General features: G+C 41.0%; 5 protein-coding genes across 5 annotated transcripts; 1 reads left to right on the forward strand and 4 right to left on the reverse strand.

The window, feature by feature from the left end:
- Positions 1–6,756: 6,756 nt before the first annotated feature.
- LOC146624369 (claudin-4-like) lies at positions 6,757–10,076 on the reverse strand. Its single transcript, XM_085364576.1, has 2 exons — positions 9,512–10,076; positions 6,757–6,898 (listed from the first exon to the last, which is right to left on the reverse strand). The coding sequence occupies exons 1-2, from the start codon at positions 10,065–10,067 to the stop codon at positions 6,804–6,806; spliced, it is 651 nt and encodes a 216-aa protein (XP_085220702.1). The 5' UTR covers positions 10,068–10,076; the 3' UTR covers positions 6,757–6,803.
- A 1,261-nt stretch (positions 10,077–11,337) lies between these two features.
- On the reverse strand, positions 11,338–11,970 carry LOC146624370 (claudin-like protein ZF-A89). Its single transcript, XM_085364574.1, has one exon. The coding sequence runs from the start codon at positions 11,968–11,970 to the stop codon at positions 11,338–11,340; it is 633 nt and encodes a 210-aa protein (XP_085220700.1).
- A 1,187-nt stretch (positions 11,971–13,157) lies between these two features.
- On the forward strand, positions 13,158–13,790 carry LOC146624371 (claudin-4-like). Its single transcript, XM_085364573.1, has one exon. The coding sequence runs from the start codon at positions 13,158–13,160 to the stop codon at positions 13,788–13,790; it is 633 nt and encodes a 210-aa protein (XP_085220699.1).
- Positions 13,791–15,333: 1,543 nt separating this feature from the next.
- LOC146624372 (claudin-4-like) lies at positions 15,334–15,972 on the reverse strand. The gene has a single exon (XM_085364572.1). The coding sequence runs from the start codon at positions 15,970–15,972 to the stop codon at positions 15,334–15,336; it is 639 nt and encodes a 212-aa protein (XP_085220698.1).
- Positions 15,973–18,450: 2,478 nt separating this feature from the next.
- On the reverse strand, positions 18,451–19,098 carry LOC146624373 (claudin-4-like). The gene has a single exon (XM_085364571.1). The coding sequence runs from the start codon at positions 19,096–19,098 to the stop codon at positions 18,451–18,453; it is 648 nt and encodes a 215-aa protein (XP_085220697.1).
- Between the last annotated feature and the right edge of the window lie 2,379 nt (positions 19,099–21,477).

The raw sequence follows: 21,477 nt of genomic DNA on the forward strand, positions 1-21,477 counted from the left end.
CAACCATGCAATAAATTGCACAGGGTTGCAAGATTGGGTAACTCATGTCGAAATAAACTGACTGTGTTTAGAAAAGTTTGTAGTCAACATTTGTAGATTACCCATAAAAGTAACCACACCCGTAGGGGGATTATGTTCACACTAAAGTACCTGTAAACTGGTTGAAAATTTAGTGACTCATAATAATTTTTAAATGCAAGGACATTAAAACTAAATGGGGGGTGTGGGGGGGGGGGGGGGGGGGTGGAGACAGCTGGAGTACCTGGAGAGAACCCACACAGACACAGGGAGAAAAATGTGCAGCTAACAATAGTGAAGGAAAACATGGTGACGTACAGTGGGAATAAAATTAAAGCTTGGTTACAATGGTGAACTTGTTTAGATTTACTGAGTGGTAATACATAAATAACAGTCTCCCTTTTATGTCCATTGTTATATTAGTCAGTTTGATGGATTACGTGAAAAGGTTCCTTGCTTAGATGCTGATTTTATTCTTTGTTCTTTCTCTGTTTGACTATAAAATAAGTAAGATATAGACCCACTAACTTAGAGTGAACTCTCACATGACTACATCTTGTTGCACTGCACTGTTTTTAATGTATTTTGCATTGTGCTTCATGTTGTTGTGTGCTATTTATTTGTCATCTTTTCAAGCTTTTTTTAGTTGTTAATTTTTTAGTTATATTACTACATATTATATTGTGCCTTATGTTGAGGTATTTCAATGGACTGTATTTTCATAATTGGAGTGGCAATAAGCATTAATCTTTGTTTTTTAGTAGAGGGGTGATGAGCTGTTACGTTTATTTAGAAAAAGGCCCGCTTTAGTTTAAAAAAAAAAATATCCCAGATGTCCCAGCATCAGGCAGGCACTTCAATCCAGCTTACATCAAAATTTGTAAATATTAATCCTTAGTGTGTTTCTCATTTCATGCAATAATAATCTGCTAATACAGTACAGCCACTGTACCAAAAGAAGCAAGCTGACTGTGCTGTGTAAGTAGAGAGAAAGCTGCTGGCTTTAGCTTTAAAGGTTAAGACAACGAGCTCAAGATATTTAAAAGTTGTCCCGGGATGGGGAGCTTTAAACCTGTCTGTAAATGTAAATTGTTTATGTTGAGTGCTGAGCCTCAGAGACAAACTGCTATTTTCCTCTTAGTTTGCTAAATGAAAAACATTTGAAATACATTTCATGTAAGACAAAAATGCATTAAAAAGCAGAAATATAATGTATATTTTTTGGCTTGTTAAAATAAAATGGTTATCCAACAGAACCAACCACTCTGCCATTTTAAATTTGTTTCATGTCTTGTGCTTTTATGATTGATTAAACTGCTTGCTTTTAATTATTCTGCTGTGTACAGTGTCCTTGAGTGTTCTCAAAGGCACCTCCAAAGAAATTGTGTTATTATTATTTTTTCTCTATACATGACAACAGGAGCACACGTTTGGACAACATGTGTAGTTAAATTAGACAATGACTGCCAAAACACATTAGTAAATATAACACATTGTAGAAAAATGTTTATCAAAAGTCTGAAGCAGACTAAATGGACAAAACAAGTTCATATTTAACCAGGTTTTATTGTGCACAGGAAATACGTACAAAAGCCAATGAGGGGATGTAGCAAGGGTCTCAGACGTCGAGGCACTGAAGCAGAGGTGGTTAGGTGCAGAGCTGTGTTGCAGATGACTGATGTCATCAAATAATTTGTGTGGCATCTTATTGAATGCAGAACACCTGATTGTTCTGTAAACAGTTTGAAATTGTTTTGTTTTTTTAACAAAAGGGCAAAAAGTAAATGGCTGCAAATAACGTTGTTTGCAAAACTTATGCATACAATCTTAAAATTGACAATTTATATTTGCATTTAAAATTATGAAACATGATTCAATAAACATGTTTGTGGTTGTTACAGTAAAGAAATATAGATTTTTCTACTCAGATTTGATCTAAATTCAGACAAAAAAAACCATACATTTTGTTAATACAGTATGTCAAAATTAAAATATAACTGTAAATTCAGACACGTGAGGTTGTGCTGAAAAGAATGATACCAAACAAGGCAAAGTAAATAGTTTTTACAGGGAATATGTAGAGATCAAATCAAAAGTACTCAAAAATGGTGATTTATACCCTGGACCCCAGAGGGTTAAACATTTTTCTTAAAGTAACGCAATAGTTACTTTTCAAGTAATTAATTACTTTTAGAATCTTGTAACTAGGTTACTAACTCAGTTACTTTTTTCCAGAAGTAACTAGTAACTCTAATTTCTTTTTCAAAGTAACTTGCCCAACACTGGTAAAAGGTGAGGTTTCAACCTGGTGATTCCAAGAATCCAGGAGTGACGAAAGGCGAGTCCCATGAGTAGTGGCATTTCCAAGAAGGGGTTTGCAAGCAGGTTTGGAGATTCTTACCAGGTGCAGCCACTGTTTATGAGATTAAACATAGGTGAGGTTAATCAGATGCAGGAAAACTAACAACCAAAGAAAATGAGGGTACATGCAAAGCAAGGAACAACAAAACACTCCCGCAAGCCGCAAGGAGGCTGTGAGGTCATTGACAAACTGACAGGACGGCGTTGGCCTTATGAGTCAGCTGCTGAGTGCTGTTGATGGATTACAGGTGATAGAAACAGGTGAGCACCCAGAGCTCCTCCTACATGGGCGGACACAGTAAACCACAGGATTCAAGCAGAATAATACCAGATACACTTGCATCATGACAATATTATTGCAGAACTGATGATTTGTGGTCTAGAGGCTAAAGCCATTTACTTTACAGCTCTATTTGCCGCATTTTTCATATGATGTGAAGTTCAAGATAATAATACATAATTAACGTAGAGCTTCAATCAATGTCTGAAACAACTGAATTCTATCAGTGAACACATTATTGTACTCTGACAACTACAGCACTGTTTTGTATTTGGTGGATAACACTGTCTGTTCCAGTACTGATTTCTCTTCTTGTTTAGCATCTGTGGGTGGTGCATGTAAATATTGTGTACATGCAGAATACATCAAGGGTAGAGTGATAAATTTGATCCTGAGAAACTTTTCAATCCATACCACAAGATTTTGGAAAACTAAAGAAACTAACGTTGCTTCATTAATATGACAACATGTAAACACCATTAGTTTTTCCACATTTCACACCCATAAGATACAATGGCAAGTGTTAACAAATGACTATATTAAAATTCTTTTCAAATAAAAGGAATCGTGGCTAGAAGGAGAAGCTTGCATCAAAATGTAAGCAAAAAATGAGACTTTTCATATTCTACATCTTGAAAGATTACCCAATGTGCACTTTTTAATGTTTTCTTCAGTAAATTATTATAAAAATCAAAGATGAAACATTCACCGTACCAATTCTTCAAATAAAAACATGAAGTAACTATAAATGGCGCTTACAGTTACCACGTGGATGCAGGCACAGAGAATACCGGCATGGCCAGTGAAGATGAGGCAGAACCAGGTAGCTCCAAACAGAAGGCAAACCGTGTTATACTCACAAAGAAAATGGCGGCTCAAAACACTCCAGGTAAATGGCACCCAGCTGAAACACTTCACGAGTTGCCCGAGATTCACACAATTTACAGAAAATGTAAGGACGATAAATGTCTCATATGAGATGAGATTTTGGTCATGTCGCACATCCCTAATTGCACTTTCTACATGAAAGTATCTCAGAGGCTCAGTGCTCAATATCAACCCTTTCTATGAGTGTAAAAGCCTGAAAACCTGACTGTGTAGCCCAGAGGTGTTTGAATATTTGTTTTATGCGTACATTCACAAACAGCTCAGAAGCTGCCTCTTTTCAAAGGATGTATTCAGAATCAGAATCAGAATCAGAATACTTTATTGATCCCTGGGGGAAATTATTTTTTGTTACAGTGCTCCATTTTAAACCAACATTAAGACAAGACAGACAATACGCTAACTAAGAATAGTACAATATATACATATATATACATACATACATACATAAGTCACTTATAAATAAATATTTGGAAAAGAAACATGTGTAGTTGTAGCAGCAAACAGTGTGTTAAGTGGATGCGTTGTACAGGGAGATGGCCACAGGCAGGAATGATTTCCTGTGTCGTTCAGTGGTGCTTTTCGGTAATCTCAGTCTCTCACTGAACGAGCTCCTGTGACTGACCAGCATGTCATGGAGTGGGTGGGAGGTGTTATCCAACATTGTCTTTATCTTGGACAGCATCCGCCTCTCCGACACCACCTTGAGGGAGTCCAGCTCCATCCCCACAACATTGCTGGCCTTACGGATCAGTTTATTAAGTCTGTTGGCATCTGCGACCCTCAGCCTGCTCCCCCAGCATGCAACAGCATAGAGGATCGCACTGGCCACCACAGACTCATAGAAAATCCTCAGCATTTTCTGGCAGATGTTGAAGGACCTCAGTCGCCTCAAAAAATAGAGACGACTCTGGCCCTTCCTGTAAAGTGCTGTGGTGTTTTTAGCCCAGTCCAGTTTATTGTCAATGTGTACTCCAAGGTATTTATAGTCCTCCACAATGTCAACACTGACCCCCTGGATTGAAACAGGGGTCAAGTGTTTCCTGGTCTTCCTGAAGTCCACGATCAGTTCCTTGGTCTTTGCCACGTTGAGCTGCAGATGATTCTGCTCACACCATGTGACAAAGGAGTCGACCACAGCCCGGTACTCTGTCTCATCATCCCTGCTGATGCATCCAACCACCGCAGAGTCATCAGAAAACTTCTGAAGATGGCAGGTCTCTGTGCAGTGGCTGAAGTCTGTGGTGTAGAGGGTGAAGAGGAAGGGGGAGAGGACAGTCCCCTGTGGTGCCCCTGTGTTGCTAATCACCTTGTCAGACACACACTGTGGGAGACGTACATATTGTGGTCTTCCTGTCAGGTAATCAACAATCCAGGACACCAGAGAAGCATCCACCTGCATCGCTGCTAACTTATCACCCAGGAGGGTCGGCCTGATGGTGTTGAAAGCACTGGAAAAGTCAAAAAACATGACCCTCACAGTGCTCGCCGGCTGGTCCAGATGGGTGTAGACACGATTGAGCAGGTAGATGATGGCGTCCTCTGTTCCGAGACGAGGCTGATAAGCGAACTGAAGGGGATCCAGATGTGGTCTTACTATGGGTCGCAGCTGGTCCAGGATGAGCCTTTCCAGGGTCTTCATGATGTGGGAGGTCAGTGCCACGGGCCTATAATCCTGGGGGCCACTGGGACGAGGCGTCTTTGGTACAGGGACGAGGCATGATGTCTTCCACATCACCGGGACCCTCTGCAGACTCAGACTCAGCATAAACAGTTTATGAAAGACTCCACACAGCTGGGGGGCACAGGCCTTGAGGACAAGGGGACTCACTCCGTCTGGTCCAGCAGACTTGCCTGAGTGAAGTCTCCTCATTTGCATCTCAACCTGGTATTGAGTGAAGGTGATGGGTGGGGGAGGGGTGTCAGGAATCTCACAGGAGGCAACGTGAAGAGAGAGGCTGGCACAGTGGTGTGGCTCTGGATTCCAGGCTGACTGCAGGTGAGGTTGTGGGGGTAGGAGCAGACACTGTGGTGTCGAATCTATTGAAAAACAGATTCAACTCGTCGGCTCTATTCTCACCTCCCTCAGCTCCCCTGCTGTTGGTTGGCCTGAATCCAGTGATGGTCTTCATGCCCCTCCACACCTCTCTCATGCTGTTCTGCTGGAGTTTCCACTCCAGCTTCCTCCTGTAATTGTCCTTAGCCTCTCTGATCTTGTCCTTTAGTAACACCTGGACCTTCCTCACCTCCTCTTTGTTGCCCCCTCTGAAAGCCCTCTTCTTGTTGTTGAGGAGGGCTTTGATGTCCTTAGTCACCCACGGCTTGTTATTTGGGTAACAATGAACAGTCTGAGCTGGAACAATGGAGTCGGTGCAGAAAGTTATGTAGTCTGTGATACACTCAGTAAGCCCATTGATGTCCTCGGCGTGAGGCTCACAGAGTGTTTCCCAGTCGGTCACCTCGAAACAGCCCTGTAGTTCCGCTATTGCCTCCTCTGACCACCTCCTAACAGTCCTGGTGGTCACAGGTTCCCTCCTCACAATTGGCACATAGCGGGGGGTGAGGTGAATCAGGTTATGATCTGACCTACCAAGTGGGGGGAGGGAGGAGGAGCTGTATGCATCCTTGACGTTAGCATACAGTAAGTCTAAAGTTTTCTCCCCCCTGGTGGGACAGTCCACATATTGTTTGAATGTTGGTAGTGTATTGTCCAGTGATACATGGTTGAAGTCACCCGAGATCACAATAAAGGCACTCGGGTGCTGAGTCTGTAGCCGAGCTATGGCAGAGTGGATAGTGTCACATGCAGCTGTGGGGTTAGCAGAGGGGGGAACATAAACAGCCACCAAGATGACGTGAGAGAATTCCCTGGGTAAATAATACGGCCTGAGTCCAACAGCACACAGTTCAGTGTCCGGGCAACAAATCCTTTCTTTGATTGTTATGTTGGCAGGGTTACACCACCGGTTGTTAACTAAAACAGCAAGCCCACCTCCTTTACGCTTACCGCTAGCGATGCTGTCCCTGTCCGCCCGAACAGTGTGGAAGCCTTCCACGGAAGCATTCTCATCGGGAATGACCTGGTGCAGCCATGATTCGGTGAAACACATCAGGCTACACTCTCGGTATTCCCTCTGACTCCGTACCAGTGCTGAGAGCTCGTCGATTTTACTTGCCAACGATCGCACATTTCCCATCACGATAGACGGCAGACACGGTTTAAACCTCCTCCTCGCTTCGAGCCTCCGCTGTCTCACCGTCACCTTTTTTCTTCTCTTCTGTCCTTGACCTCTGCATCCCCGATGTGTTTTCCTCCAAATTTCAGCTGGTACTTCTGCGGGCACTTCTGCGGGCCTGGCCAGCGAGCCGGCCGGCATCAGGGCGATCAGCTGATCTCTGGAGTAAACAGTCCGTGCGTGTAGGAGATGTGCCGCGGTCCCGTTCCATGATAAAAGTAACAGTTCCACGGCCACCAGAAGAACAAAAACTCTCTCAATCCACATGATTGAGTAAGAGATAGAAAACGGAGGAAAATACAAGTCAGAAAAAAAAAAAGAATACGTAAGAAAAAAGAGCTAAACTAAGAGAAAAGCAGGAGCGACTGTAACAGGCTGCACGCTGGTTGGCGCATGCGCACTATATCATTATTGAGCTCCTTGTCTGTTGTATAACAGTTTAAGAAAACATCTTTCTCTCTACTTGAAATTAAAGGAGATGAGAGTCTGTTGAATGTCTTTTTCTTTTTTTTGGAGTTGCAGTGGATGATTAAGACTTGCTTCATGTGGTTCATTGCTTCAGAGCTATAATTTTTAAATGGGTGAGCAGGACTGGCGGCAGGCTGAAGTGGGGGGCTGGTGCTGTGGCTTTTGGATGTTTTCAGAGTGTTTTGCATGTGAACTGCCACATGCAAAACATGTGAGAAATCTTTTGTGGGATCAAGTGTTGTGACTGCAAAGTTGTCAAGTTCATGCATGTCACATAATATACTCCACCTTTTGGAGTAGAAGAGCTAGGAGGGTGGAGGGTATGGACTGCCCTCAGAGCACTCAGAGCCCTCAGAGCACCAAGCCAATTGACAGAAACCCAGCGATTCTCTTTGAGTAAGCTCTTGATTTCTCCTTCTTTCCTAAATTAAAAAAAATCTCACACTGACCACTTCCTGCCACCCCTCCTCTTTGAAACATCAGTAATGCTTTGTGATGATGACAGGTAGGAGGGGTTGAGTAGGCTTGTAGGGTACAATTTGTATGAGCGAGATGCAATGCAAAGTCAACCTCTTACATATAGAATTTCTTGATATGTATTCAGTGAATATCTGCTCTATGTAGTGAACAGAAAACATACCAGATCTTAAAATGTGGATTTGGTGTTGTGTAGTATTTGGTCTGGTTAGGTTGACCACTCATTGCTAGGTTGGCTTCCCAGCCCCTTTATGTGCCGCAGAGTCCACAGACAAGAAACAGAAGCCCAACTCACTCCCAATTTTTTTTTATAAGTTGTTACACAAAATGAGACCTTTTACTATTGCAATTTAACTGACTAACCATCAAGCAGGGGGTCTTTGGAAATAAAAATCAGATCAGACAACTTATTGCAGCATGTTTAACTGAAGCCAAAGTAAAAACGTTTTATTCATATTCATATTCATATTCATATCGTCAATATTTGCAAGTTTCAGGCCAACTAGCTTTGAGCATGAACATCATGGGATACATTCTAGTTTCAACAACAGAACTGCACCAGTATATCTACCACATAGAGCAACATAAAAGAAGAATTGGTACGGTGAATGTTTCATCTTCATATTCTGAAATTTAATGTTTGAGAATAATGCATTTTGTCATCATTTCAGTTTATTTTGAAAAATCTCAACAGGATCTTCAGCTTTATTGTGAAAGGTTCATGTGGAAAATAAATAAGCGGACGGCGGAGCTCCACGCTGAGTTTACCATTGTTGTTGCTAACAAACCAATGTATAAAAACAGTCGCTTATCCGTCTGTAGTGTGGTTATTTTAAATATAAGAAAAAAAGAGAGCTTTAAGAAGTTAATGTAGCCACTACGTGGACCATCAAAACGATGAAAAAATATTGCCGTAAACAGTTTATTTTGCGACACCACGAAACAAATGATAGCGTATGATATTAAACTATAAATGTTTTCATATCGTTATCCGATATATATCGTCATATCGAACAGTCCTAAGTGCAATTAGCAGTTTTACAAAATAGAAATAAAAAGACAAAAAATAAATAAATTGTCATCCAAAGTACAAATATACAGTGAATTTTTTATTTTTGTTAAGATACAAATACACAAAGGGTTTTTTTTCATTTACAGAGTACAACATGCACAAACAATGAAGAACACATAGTTTAAAAATGTTACAAAGTCTACCACTGAATTCATACCTATTTTTACCTAATTTTTTAATAAACGGTAATAGCTTATTTTTCTGTAGCTGACTGGTTTACTTCATTTTGTCTAACTTCCACTAAAACTATCACTGAAATTCACTGAAAGTATAAAAGTATAAAAAGACTTTTTCACACATGCAGTAACACAAATATTGCGTAAGATTATGAGCCTTAAACAAATACTATTCATTAAATTTTTTAAAACATGTGCTCTACACAGCATATCGGACATTTTTTCAGTAAACATTTTTTATTATCATGCAACATACATACAATCCAAGAGTAGCTCAAACAGACTTCATTTTCCTTGTAGCTCTTTAAAAATATTAAAATACATAATTATACATGCAATTTACTATATTAATGTGTCACATTTCATTATGATTTGTTGTAAAATTTCAATATTGTGCAATTACAGGTTGACAAAAATGATGAAAATAGAAGTTCAAAGCCCAAAACAAAAAAAGTCTTTGAGAGTGCACACATTGTCTTGTGAATTGTTAACTGCAGCATGTATTGGATGTTCTACGGCATGTTCTCTCATCCTCTACAGCATCTGTAGGTGGTGCACAAAGTAATTCCTCCAATGACAAGGAGTGCTCCAGATACCCATCCCAAATATATAGAAGCTCCCAGCTCTCCTTGACTTCCTGTTGTGGCCACAGGATTATAAAACCCTGTGATGATGCTGTAAGCCGACCAGGTGACAAGAATAATACACACGATCCCTGCTATGATAAACACCACACCTCCTGCAATGCCGGCATTGGATTTGGTCAGTTGGTCATAATCAAAGAAAGAAGTGCATCGAGCTCCAACCACTGTGAGCCCGATGGCCACAACGCTGACAGCAATAGACACGCAGATTAGAGCCCTGGAGGCTTGCAGCTCTTGTGGTAAAGCCAAAACCGAGTCATAGTTTTTGCATTGTGACTGACCCGTGCTCTGGAACACACAGTTCATCCATAAGCCTTCCCAAAACACCTGAGCAGTGATGATGTTTGACTGTATAAATGCCGACACCTTCCACATGGGCAGTGCGCAGATGAGGATGGTGCCAAGAAAACCGAGGATTGCCAAACACACACCAACGATCTGAGTCTTCATGTTTTCAGAAAATAAAGTCTATATTTAAAGTAAAAAAAGCAAAAAAAACATCAGAATCAACCTCCAGTTGAGTTTAAGATCATTTTTACTTCCAGTTGTCTGTAAATGCTGCTGGTTGGGTTTTGCTTTGTTGTTTTGCTCCTCAGGTATGAGAAAGGCAACAGGGAGGGGACTCTGTGTTCTGTGGCAAGTTTCCTGTTTGTCTTGATTCCTGCTTGACCTGAAAAACTAGTAGAAGGCCATTAACAGAAGCAATCGTGTATAAAAACTTGCTTTGTCATTACAAAGGATAAACAGATTGCTCATTTAAACCAGCAATATAGAGACTGCAGAGTTCATGAGGTATACTTCTTGTATTTTAAAGTACTTTCACATATTACCAGAATGCATGAAAAACTAGACCAGTATCAAATTACTGATGCATTTTTATGAATATTTCTTTGCACTTAAATGTTTTAATCTTACTAAATAAACAAAGCCTATGTTAGCTCATGACCTCTTTTTACAAAATCAAGTCAGCAAGCAAAACTGGCAGACAGATACATCACAGGCCCCTGAAGATTTTTTTTTTTTTAAATCTATATCAGATGGGATGTCACCTAGTAACCACATACCAACAAGGTAAAATTGTCCATTTGGGACTTTATGCACCAATCACATAAAGTCCCAAAGCACAATATTCGAACCTGTAGCCACAAAGCCTTCATTACATGACATGTTACCTAGCAACCAGCAATTAAAAGCAGACCAAACACTCCAGCATCAAACATACCAGTTGTATGTCAGACGGGCCAGTTAGATTTTTAGCTTATTTTGTACTACTGCCCCCCCTTCAAATACAATATCAATTCAAGTGCACCTCATGAGTTTATAGCGCATTTTTGCTGATTCTGGTTTGGCATTTGTTGCCTTTTAGTTTAAATTCTGCAAGACAATTTGCACGCAGTTAGCTGCCTTCTCTAGATTCCTAGAGTTTGCGTTTTAGTTGTGAGCTGGAGTGTAAAGTCTACCATGTTTGCTAGAAAGTGCGGTCTACAAAAGCAGCCTTTTAGCTTTTACTCATTGAAACCCTCCACTAGAGCAAAGTTTAAATTTATAATATTAAAAAATAAAAATAGGGGGAAAAGAAAAACGCAACCATAGTCAAGTTAGTGAAAAGAGTTTTATTAAATCAAAAGTAAAAACACCTAAATATTTAGTCCATAAAAACAGCCTAGTCCATTTCTCTTGAGGGTGACAGTCTACAGCCGTTCCAACCTCTTGCAGACATTTAAACATATGCTCCACCACCTGTTGCAGAGCGTGGAGCAGAGTATTTGACAGAGTATCCACCATCTTTAGGCTGCTTGCACTGACAACAAAGGAGTGCACCTCCAATGATCAGGAGTCCTGATGAAGCCCAGCCAATGAACAGCGATGCTCCAAGCTCTCTCCTCTGTCCGTCAGACATGATTGGGTTGTAGAAGTTCCTGATGACCTCATTAGCAGACCAGGATACAGGGATGAGGCACAGGATGCCACCAACAATGAACACCACCCCCGCAGCAATGGCCACCTTACTCTTGGCAGTCTCCTCTTCAATGCAGTTGGTGCACTTTCCGCCTGCGATGGCAAGCAGGAGTCCCATTAGGGTGACCAGGATGGAGATCACAACCAGAGCACGGGCTGCCTGCAGGTCTTGAGGAAGAGCGAGCATGGAATCGTAGACCTTGCACTGCATCTGGCCGGTGCTCTGCATTACACAGTTCATCCAGAGACCCTCCCAGAAAACTTGTGCTGTCACGATGTTGTTTCCAATGAAAGCAGACACCTTCCACAATGGCAAAGCACAGGTAATTATGTCCCCAGAAAAGCCAATCACTGCCAAAATGATGCCCAAGATCTGAAGTTCTGCAGATGCCATACTGTCTCTTGTGGTGCAACAGAGAGCTGTGAGAAAGAATCAACTGGAAACACAACAAGACAACATGACTGCCTCAACTGCAGCTTTTATATCCACATGGGGGGCTCGTGGTTTCTCCTGATTGGTTATTCAGAAGTGTTCAAAGTGAAAACACCTGTGGTCATTAGGACTGACCTCCTGCCCAGTGATAGCTGGCATATGTCCCAGATCCCCTCCAACCCATTTTCTTATGATAAGCCAATAAGAAAATGGATGAATGTTTGCAAAAGTGCTGTGAAAACTGAAATGAAAAGAATGTTTAGAATAAAAATCTTCCACGTAAATCAATGTCTTTTTCATAATTTTTTGTGGGTGTTTTTTGTGAGGCTATGATTTCACTCAGACAAAAGTAGCAGTTTTACCAAGAACATAACAATGAGAAGAAGAGTGATTTTAAAGATTGCATTTTAATATTGACTTTAGTATCTCGTGTAACAATATGAGATCATAATGATTGCTTTTGGTTTTACATCTGATTTCATTTTCTTTTACCAGTGCAGCAATCAAGCTGAGTGAGTCCACCTGTGGTAATTAGGCGTGAGGCATTGGCTTGGGGGAAAAAAACAAAAGAAACAAACAGTATTAAATTAGACATGCACCACGTTGGTTGTTTCTCAACCTGTGATCCTCCTTGGTATGGTTGGTTTCTCTTTTAATGAGCCTATCTTATCAGGTAATGGGTTTTAATAGTTTTGATATTTTTAACCAAATCAAACTTACTACTTTTTTATGATTGTGGGATTTCTTACTTTCTTTCTCCAGAGGCAATAAAAATGTTTACCCTTCTTTAGAGTCGCTGCTCAGACATTTGAATTTTTTTTTTATTAAACCTAACATGATGTGGTTGGGTTTGTGCATCATTCCATATATTTAAAATTAATTAAAAAGAATTCCCCCTTGATTTGCACTGTTAAAGCTTCTTTTCTTTCTCTGGGCTCTGTTTGGGGACAAGTGGGCCTCTTTGTTGTCAAGAAAACCTCTGAAATCAAATGGAGCGTGATTGATGCAGTGGAGCCAGAGCCCACCCAGAGGAGGGCTGTATTCTGGGGGGATTTGTAGGTCATATAAAACTCCTGCTGATAGTGGACTCTTATTTGGAAACCCTGCAAAGAACTGACTCGTCTAAAAAAGGGGGGAAAAAAGCTGTTATGCCTTCTTTAGGGTTGCAGATTCTGGGTGTTGGGCTGGCTGTGCTTGGATGGATTGGAAACATACTGATCTGCATGCTGCCCTTGTGGAAGGTATCTGCTTTCATTGGAAATAACATTGTGGTGGCTCAAACCATCTGGGAAGGACTCTGGATGAGCTGTGTGGTGCAAAGCACCGGCCAGATGCAGTGCAAGGTCTACGATTCCCTGTTGGCCCTGCCTCCAGACCTCCAGGCAGCTCGAGCCATGATTGTCATCTCCATCCTGTTTTCTTTGTTTGGCCTGCTGCTTTCTGTGGTTGGAGGTAAATGCACCACCTGTGTTGGGGACAAAATGGCAAAAGCCAGAGTTGCTATCTCTGCAGGCTTTTTCTTCATCCTGAGTGGGGCTCTGTGTCTTGTGACTGTATCGCTGCCTGCTAATACCATCATAAAGGACTTTTACAACCCCATGGTTCCAGATGCTCAGAGGAGAGAGCTGGGTGCCTGTTTGTACGTGGGCTGGGGTGCAGCAGGGTTACTACTGATTGGTGGTTCACTTCTCTGTTGTCAATGCCCAGCAGGAGACAACCGCTACAGTGGTGCGAAGTACTCGGCACCTAAATCAACAACACCCGGGAAGGAATTTGTCTAAGATTATATTGCATTACATGAGAAGTGGATGAGCATGACCTCTTTCACAAAGAGTACAAACCTGTTTCTTATCACAGTGTATGCATAGTGCAGGTGTAACTAACACTATGGCCTTTTGTCTGTCAAAGTGTGTGTGATGTTAGATTACTGCAGGATTGGTGTGCTGGGTTTTTTTTTTTCTAACTCCTATATTAAAGTTCTTTAAGTGATTTTTAACCAATAAACTGTTTATTGCCACATGTAATTTTTTAATTGTAGTTATTCTGCTTAATTCACTAAGATGTTTTGGGATCTGATTCCCCACCACCATCAGCAGATCGACCCCTCTGGTAGTTGTTTTTACAATTCAGACTTGGTTTTCAAACACAACTCGTGATAATACTTAATTTCCCAAAAATATTAAAGTTAAGATAAATTCTGCATTGCTTTTACTTTTGAATGTATACACCACTTTGCCAAACTTTTTTTTTTGGTGGGGGGCTGTTTTTAAATTTGATGGTACTGCTACTTTTACTTTATCCTCTTGCTATCTACCAAGAGGCCAAAACTGGTCCAGGAACAGTGTTTATAAATCACAGTGATGTGTTTGTGTTGTCCTCACTGGTTTCAACTGAGAATCAGGGAACAAAAAAAAAACCCCATTCAGGTGGTTCAGGATATATCGTCTTTCCAAGACTTGGCAGATGTCCTCTTACTGGGCAAAGTGTAAATATCCATTCTTTAGAGGTGAAAAGGGGTTCCCTTAGTAACACGAATCTGAACAACAGACTGTCCATTTTACTGAAGACAGGAACTGTAAATTCCTGTCTTTACTACACGGCCAACTTCCTAGGAGTCTACTCCCTTGAATTCTTGAACGCTTTGTCATTACAGGTTACTAAGAAGTAGCTTATAGTTCCAGTTTGGGTTACAATGTGTCTGTACTCTGAGTTCCAGGAAAGAAGGAGGAGCTGCATGAACAAAGCTTTGTCTTTTTGGTACTTAAACCCTGTAACACCAAGTGTGTCACATTTGATGCACAAGTTTTACAGACCTCGACGTCATCAGTGGGATCTTTTTTTTTCAAACCCTAAGTCACTCATGTTTTTGAGCTAAACTGTGAACAATACAACTTAGACATTATATGCAAGTTGGGTTTCTTTTTTCATTTGTCACAAGGTTCAATAAGGTTCAGATAAACACTCCCACTTCAAAAGGTTCAAATTTCCTGGCAATTGAAGGCTCATTGTCCATTATTAGTGGGAGCTTCTGCATACAATCAAGTCCATTTCTCTTCACATGGAACTTACAAGATATATATGACAAACTTGGTGGTATTCATGCAAAACATTTATTTGTGAAAAATACACATTTCATCTAAAAATAGCATTGACATTCATTCAGTAACCTAAAATATACTTAAAAAAAGAATCAAGATATGATCAAGACATGTATGAAACCTATTAAATGTAGTAAAATGTGATCTGTTTTTTTTAATGCCTTCAGCCTTCAGAATTGTTCGAGTACACTGCTGTGCCTTTTTATTAGCATTGTAGCTGAGACACTCACACATAGTCAACATTTGAAGATATGCTTCTTACAGGTGTGAATTTGGCAGGTATGTAGGGTCTGCCACCAACTTTTGGGGGACAGCTGCTGCAGAGAAGACCACCTCCCATCAGCAGCACCGCAGCAGAGCACCAGCCTATGTAAAGTGAAGATCCAAGCTCCCTTCTTTGAGCCTCAACTAATAGGGGGTTATAAAAGTCGCTGATTACTGCATGAGCTGACCACGATACAGGAATCAAGATCAGCAAGGCGGTTATTATGAATATCACTCCAGCCACGATGCAGGTTTTAGCTTTGGCCACGTCATCCTCCATGCAGTTGGTGCATTTTCCTCCGATCACAGCCATGAGGATGCCGAATATCCCAACAATCACAGAGATGATCACCATGGCCCTGGCAGTCTGCAGGTCCTGAGGCAGAGCCAGCATGGAGTCGTACATCTTACACTGCATTTGCCCCGTGCTCTGGACCACACAGCTCATCCACAAGCCTTCCCAGATCACCTGGGCTGTGACGATATTCGCCCCCACGAAAGCGGTGACTCTCCACATGGGCAAACCGCAGGTGATAATGGCGCCCAGCCAACCAAAGAAGGCCAGTAAAACACCCAAGATCTGGAGGCCCTGAGAAGCCATGAAAATGCTGCTGTAACAGATTTCTACGCAAAATTCAAGAAATAAGAAAAAGAAAAAGTTGGCACCACAGAAAATTGAACCACACTCCAGTCTTGTATGTGCTGCAGATACACCTGCCTGATGATGGATTTGCTGTGGTCTAATGTTCCTGTGCCTAGCTGTGAGAAGATAGATGCTTGCTGCTGTGTTTCAGGGTGGAGTTTCTGTGTCCTCAGACAAAGCGGGAAACTGGAGACCTGATATCCACAGACCTTATTCTCTAGCTTCCTTCATTGTCCTCACACAAACAAGCTTTATTCAGTCGTTCAAGACTTCAACAGTGGGAACAACAGTGCTATCAGATCCTCAGGTGTCCTCACACAAACACGCACACTCTCTCTACACACACACCTACAAACGTGCATGCACACAAAGGTAAGGTCAGTCTCTGAGCAAAAACAAACTCGTACGAGAAGCTTCTTCAGTTCTGGGGTCAAATGGTGGCCCTGTGGGTGTGTCCCTCCAAAGAGGGACAATGGAGCCTCTGATGATCCTCTACCTCTGACCCAGTATGAACCTTCCAGATCCCTCAGGTCATCTGGATCCGGTCTTTTATCAGTTCCCAGAGTCAGAACCAGACACGGAGAAGCTGCATTCAGCTTTTATGCTCCATATATCTGGAACAAACTCCCAGAAAGCCTCAGATCAGCTGAAACACTCAGTTTATTTAAATCCAGGTTGAAGACTCACCTGTTCTCAGCTGCATTTGAATGAAGCACCAAATCCACACTTTTAAGCTTAAATTTCAAAACTTACATTTAACTACTGATTTTATCTACTGTTCTGATTTTATCTGTTTTGATTTTATATACTGTATTGTTTGTTTGTTTGTTAATTAGTTTGTTTGTTTGTTTGCTTGTTTTAATCAATTTGAAATCATGCTTTTTATTTGTTTTTGTTTCTAATGTCTTTGTAAAGCACTTTGAATCACCTTGAAACAATCAGCCAAGGTTTCAGGTGAGCTAATTGTGAAACCTGGCCCCACCCTTTCATGTGATTTCCTGTGGTCAGATGGCCCAGGATGTGAGTGGGCGTTAAGGCATCTGGGAAGGGATCTCAAAACTGGATTATAGATGGCAGAGAGTCGGTGTCGTATACCCCCGCCTCTGTTCAAAGATGGTCGCTCACAATGAACAATGATGGCTTCTTTCACTCCTCTTTCAAACCATCTGTTTTCTCTGTCCAGAATGTGAACATTGGCATCATCTAAGTAGTGACCTTTGTCCTTTAGATGCAAATGGACCGCCGAGTCTTGTCCTGTGGAGGTGGCTCTTCTATGTCTTCAAGCAACTCCAGACGCTTTTCTTTCCAAGCTCCTTAGACTACGATGACCTGGATGACTGAAAACCTTCACAGACCTTCACAGACATAAATTAAGAGCTGACTGTAGCTCAGGTGGTAGAGCAGGTCAGCTACTAACCAGATGGCTGGTGGTTCAGTCCCAGGCTCCTCTAGTCTGCATGCCAAATATCCTTGGGCAAGATACATCCATCGGAGTGTGAATGCCTATGAATGTTATGTAGTAAACACTTACAAAATGTGATTGGCTGAATGAATTAGTTGTGTAAAGTGCTTTGAGTGCTCAGATAGAGTAGAAAAGCGCTATATAAGAACCGTGGATTGTTTTACACTCCAGAAATGTTTGCTTACTACAAGACTTTGTTTCTTTTTAAATATTTACTCCCCTAACAAATAAAACTTGGTTCTGTGACTACATTCAAAGTCCAAATACCTTTGTTGTAGGTTCACAGTTTAACCAGACAGGCCGGTTTCCAGCCAGTATTATGCTTGCCACACCCAAACCTGTTCAACCAGAAAGTCGGAGAATGGTTGCTTCTCACATACTGTGACGTTTGTTTTTTAAGCATCCTTGTTTTGATTATGCCGTGTTACATAATGAACATGTATGTTACAATTAATATACATTAAAAATGTGTCAAACGCACAATAAAAAGAGTATGGATACTGTAAATACACTGTTTTTAATGTTAGAATTTCCTTTAAATGTGATTGTGGGTGACCACTGAATGAATCCTGTTGAACACAAACATTGAGTGGAAACAAAAAAACAGTAACACATATTCTCAGATTTGTAAACAGTAAAAATATTTATTTACAGTAGAAGTGGTGCATTGAGAATTTTGTATACATAGTTCTGAAAAACAATCTACAAGCACAGGAGCAAAAGTGAACATTTTAAAAAGATACATAAGCATATGGATATACTAGACTTGTTAGCACTTACACAACATAGTACTTTTGACACAAACACACACACACAGCTGTAGACTATGTAGACTTGGGTGTGGTTCCTTTCTTGGTGTTAACATCATCTCAAAACACTCCAACACTCTCATGAGGAGTCACGTTTCATCAAGTAACCTGAATTACCAACACACACAACCCATAAACTCTGGTGCATCTGTCCCAGTAAATATTTCAGACGTAGCCTTTCCCAGATATTGGTGCTGAGGCATCAGACCTAGTGGCAGCTGTGTACCTTGCATTGTAGGGTTCTTTTTCTTTTTTGGGGCAGCTGGCACAGAGTAATCCCCCTCCGATAAGCATCAAAGCAGAAGCACCCCATCCGATATACAGCGAGGCACCCATCTCTCTCTTCTGGGCCGCATTCAGAAAAGGGCTGTAGAACTCCTGGATAATAGTGTTGGCTGTCCAGCAGACAGGGACAAGGCAGAGGACCGCAGCGATGATGAACATAACCCCAGCTGCGACAGCCACTTTATCTTTTTGCTGTTGATCCTCCACACAGTTGGTGCATCTTCCTCCAGCTACAGCAAGCAGAATAGCCATGACGCCTACCACAATGGAAATGATAGTCAGGGCCCGAGCACCCTGGAGGTCTCCGGTGAGGGCGAGCATGGAGTCGTAGACCTTGCATTGCATCTGGCCTGTGCTCTGGACCACACAGCTCATCCAGATACCTTCCCAGATGACCTGTGAGGTGACAATGTTGCTGCCAATAAAAGCAGTGACCCTCCACATGGGAACAGCGCACACAACGATGACTCCAATCCAGCCAATGATCCCCAAGGCTGCACCCAGCATTTGGAAGCCAGCAGACACCATTTTGGTCAGATTTGTTCTTCAAGCTGCTTCAAACTAAAGTCTTTTCTCTTTTCAGAGGTTGCTGATAAAGCTCTGAGTGCGTATCGACGTTCTCACTGTGGAGTGATACAGGCTGTTGAATATTTGTTTCTTCCTTGCGATGAAGTCGAGTTTTCTGCCGGTCAGACAAGTCTGCTGAATGGGTGAGGAGTGGAGCAGGTACAAATGCCTGATGGAGGAGGGGCAATGGAGAAACAGCGAACCGTCATCAGCACCTGCTCTTCAGGTCCACTCCCTAAATATAAAGTTTCACCTGAACAGGTGAGCCGGAATACTTTAATTGATTTTAATATTAAAAGTGTAGTTAAGAGTACAATCATTTGCTTGATTAGGCTTTGACTATGTCCCTAAAAACAATAATGATCAGTTTTAATCTCATATGAGTATTAATAATCTTTGACAGGAAATTATCTTCATCTGCTTTTCCCAAAGTCCCAACGAGAGAGTGATATATTTCCTTATAATTAGTTTTTTAAGAAATCATAAATAACACAAACAGTTTTTTATAAAATACTATCCAGTCATATGCAAGTCGGAGTAACAAGTAATATCACAAACTGCCCACCTCCTATTACCAGTTTTAATTTGCTTTTTATATAAAATAATATATTTATATAAATATCTACTTGTACATACTTGAGAGTAAATTTAAACAGAATTTCTCTTACTACTATGGCCCACCTGCAGTACCTTTGCAGCCCACCAGGGGCCCCAGCCCACGCTTCGGGAATCCCTGACCTATTTTATTAGATAACTGCATCCAGTGTAAAATACAAAGGTTCAGATAAAGTAAATTAAGTAAATTAAGAACAGTAAAATAATTAAATCATAAATTGAAATGAAAAGAACAAAGTACACCTAACTGTTTGCTCTACATTTGTGTTTGACCTCGAATGAAAAATTAGCAGAAATAACATGTAAGCGAAGTAGTGTAAATCTTTCAAGCACTTACTCTTCACCAAATTCATGAATTACTGGTGTGTGGGGTTTTTTCAAAGAAGTGCACGTAGTGTAGGGTGTCACTTACAGTCAGCATGAAGGAAAACAGGAGATGAACCAGCTCCAGATGTCACTCTTCCACTCTGTTTGCTTTACAGATTGTGAGATTGTTGCCTCTCCCAGTAGCTCAATACTGACGAACTCATATTATCCTATAACATTCTTGTGTGTGATGTGTGATATCTAATCAACCTATGCTTCCATAAACACTTCACAAGACACACCTGTTGTCCTGTCACTTCTGTTTTCTCAAACTGTTCCTGGAGAAAGAAAAAATAATATACAATCTTATTTCTGAACATGTTTGGACACTGTCTAAAATGTCAATAAAACAGATAATGTGATTTGCAAATCTCCCAAACTCCTGTTTTATTCTCTATAGAACATGGGGAACATGTCAAAAGGAAAAAAGGGTCATCCAGCTTGTCAACAGCTCTCAGTGTAAAAGCCAGCATCTCTGAAGGTATGGCAGTGCCTTTGGATATAGTAGCTTTCAGGTGGCATCTTTTTCAGAAAAGGCCTTGCATATTTAACAAAGACAATTCTAAAACGCATATTGCATCTATTACAGCAAAATGGCTTCATAGTAGAAGAGTTTTGAACTGACCTGCCTGCAGTCCAGACTTTTTACCAGTTAAAAATATGTGGAGCATTACGAAATGAAAAGAAGACCCAGAATGAATGAACTGTTATTCCTACATCAGACAGAGATGGGAACACTGTGCTCTCCCAAAAAGTTCAGCAGGTGCTTACCTTATTTCCAGATGTTTACACACTGCTGTTAAAAGAAGAGGCAATGCTACAAACTGAGATATGTTGCTTCAAAATCAGCAGATATATTTCCTAAAATATTGCATTTCCTTAAACAACTGATATGTTTTTTATGTTCTATTGGGGGTTTATGAGATTTACAAATCATTTCAGTCTGTTGTTATTTACATTTTACACAGTGTCCAAACTTTATTTTTCAAATAAATATGTGATTTATGAAGTGGGAAAAATATTAAGAAGGCGTACAAACTGCAGGCTGAGGTTGGAGGTGAGAGAAGCTCTGTGAGTGTTCTGAAGCTCAGACTGAAGGCCAATTGTAAATGTGAACATACAAGAGCTTTTTGTTTGCTGAAGGTTACAAGAAAAGAGCTTTTGTTGTGTATGAAGCTCATTTAGGGTGAGTGGATGAAGGCATCAAAGAGTAGTCAGTGAGGTGATGTACAACATATTTGGCATGTCTGGATTTTGCAGCTATTGCAGCAAATCAAAGCATTGAAATCAAAGGAGAATGATAAACTCTGTTTTGTCTGCTATGTTTCCCCTTTTATCTGTTATTCCTCGTTGTGCCCA

This window comes from Diplotaxodon limnothrissa, linkage group LG10 (assembly GCF_057381915.1).
Source record: "Diplotaxodon limnothrissa isolate DT_005_m linkage group LG10, D_limnothrissa_male_GT1.1, whole genome shotgun sequence".
Lineage (NCBI taxonomy): Eukaryota > Metazoa > Chordata > Actinopteri > Cichliformes > Cichlidae > Diplotaxodon > Diplotaxodon limnothrissa.

Bases quoted from the DNA above. Each gene is read 5' to 3' on its own strand.
- LOC146624369 (XM_085364576.1), bottom strand. From the start codon at position 10,067: ATGAAGACTCAGATCGTTGGTGTGTGTTTGGCAATCCTCGGTTTTCTT. The intron at 6,899-9,511 runs GTAGAGGATGAG...CTCGCTGGCCAG, and splicing joins GTGCACCACCTACAGATGCT to GCCCGCAGAAGTGCCCGCAG.
- LOC146624372 (XM_085364572.1), bottom strand. From the start codon at position 15,972: ATGGCTTCTCAGGGCCTCCAGATCTTGGGTGTTTTACTGGCCTTCTTT.
- LOC146624370 (XM_085364574.1), bottom strand. From the start codon at position 11,970: ATGGCATCTGCAGAACTTCAGATCTTGGGCATCATTTTGGCAGTGATT.
- LOC146624371 (XM_085364573.1), top strand. From the start codon at position 13,158: ATGCCTTCTTTAGGGTTGCAGATTCTGGGTGTTGGGCTGGCTGTGCTT.
- LOC146624373 (XM_085364571.1), bottom strand. From the start codon at position 19,098: ATGGTGTCTGCTGGCTTCCAAATGCTGGGTGCAGCCTTGGGGATCATT.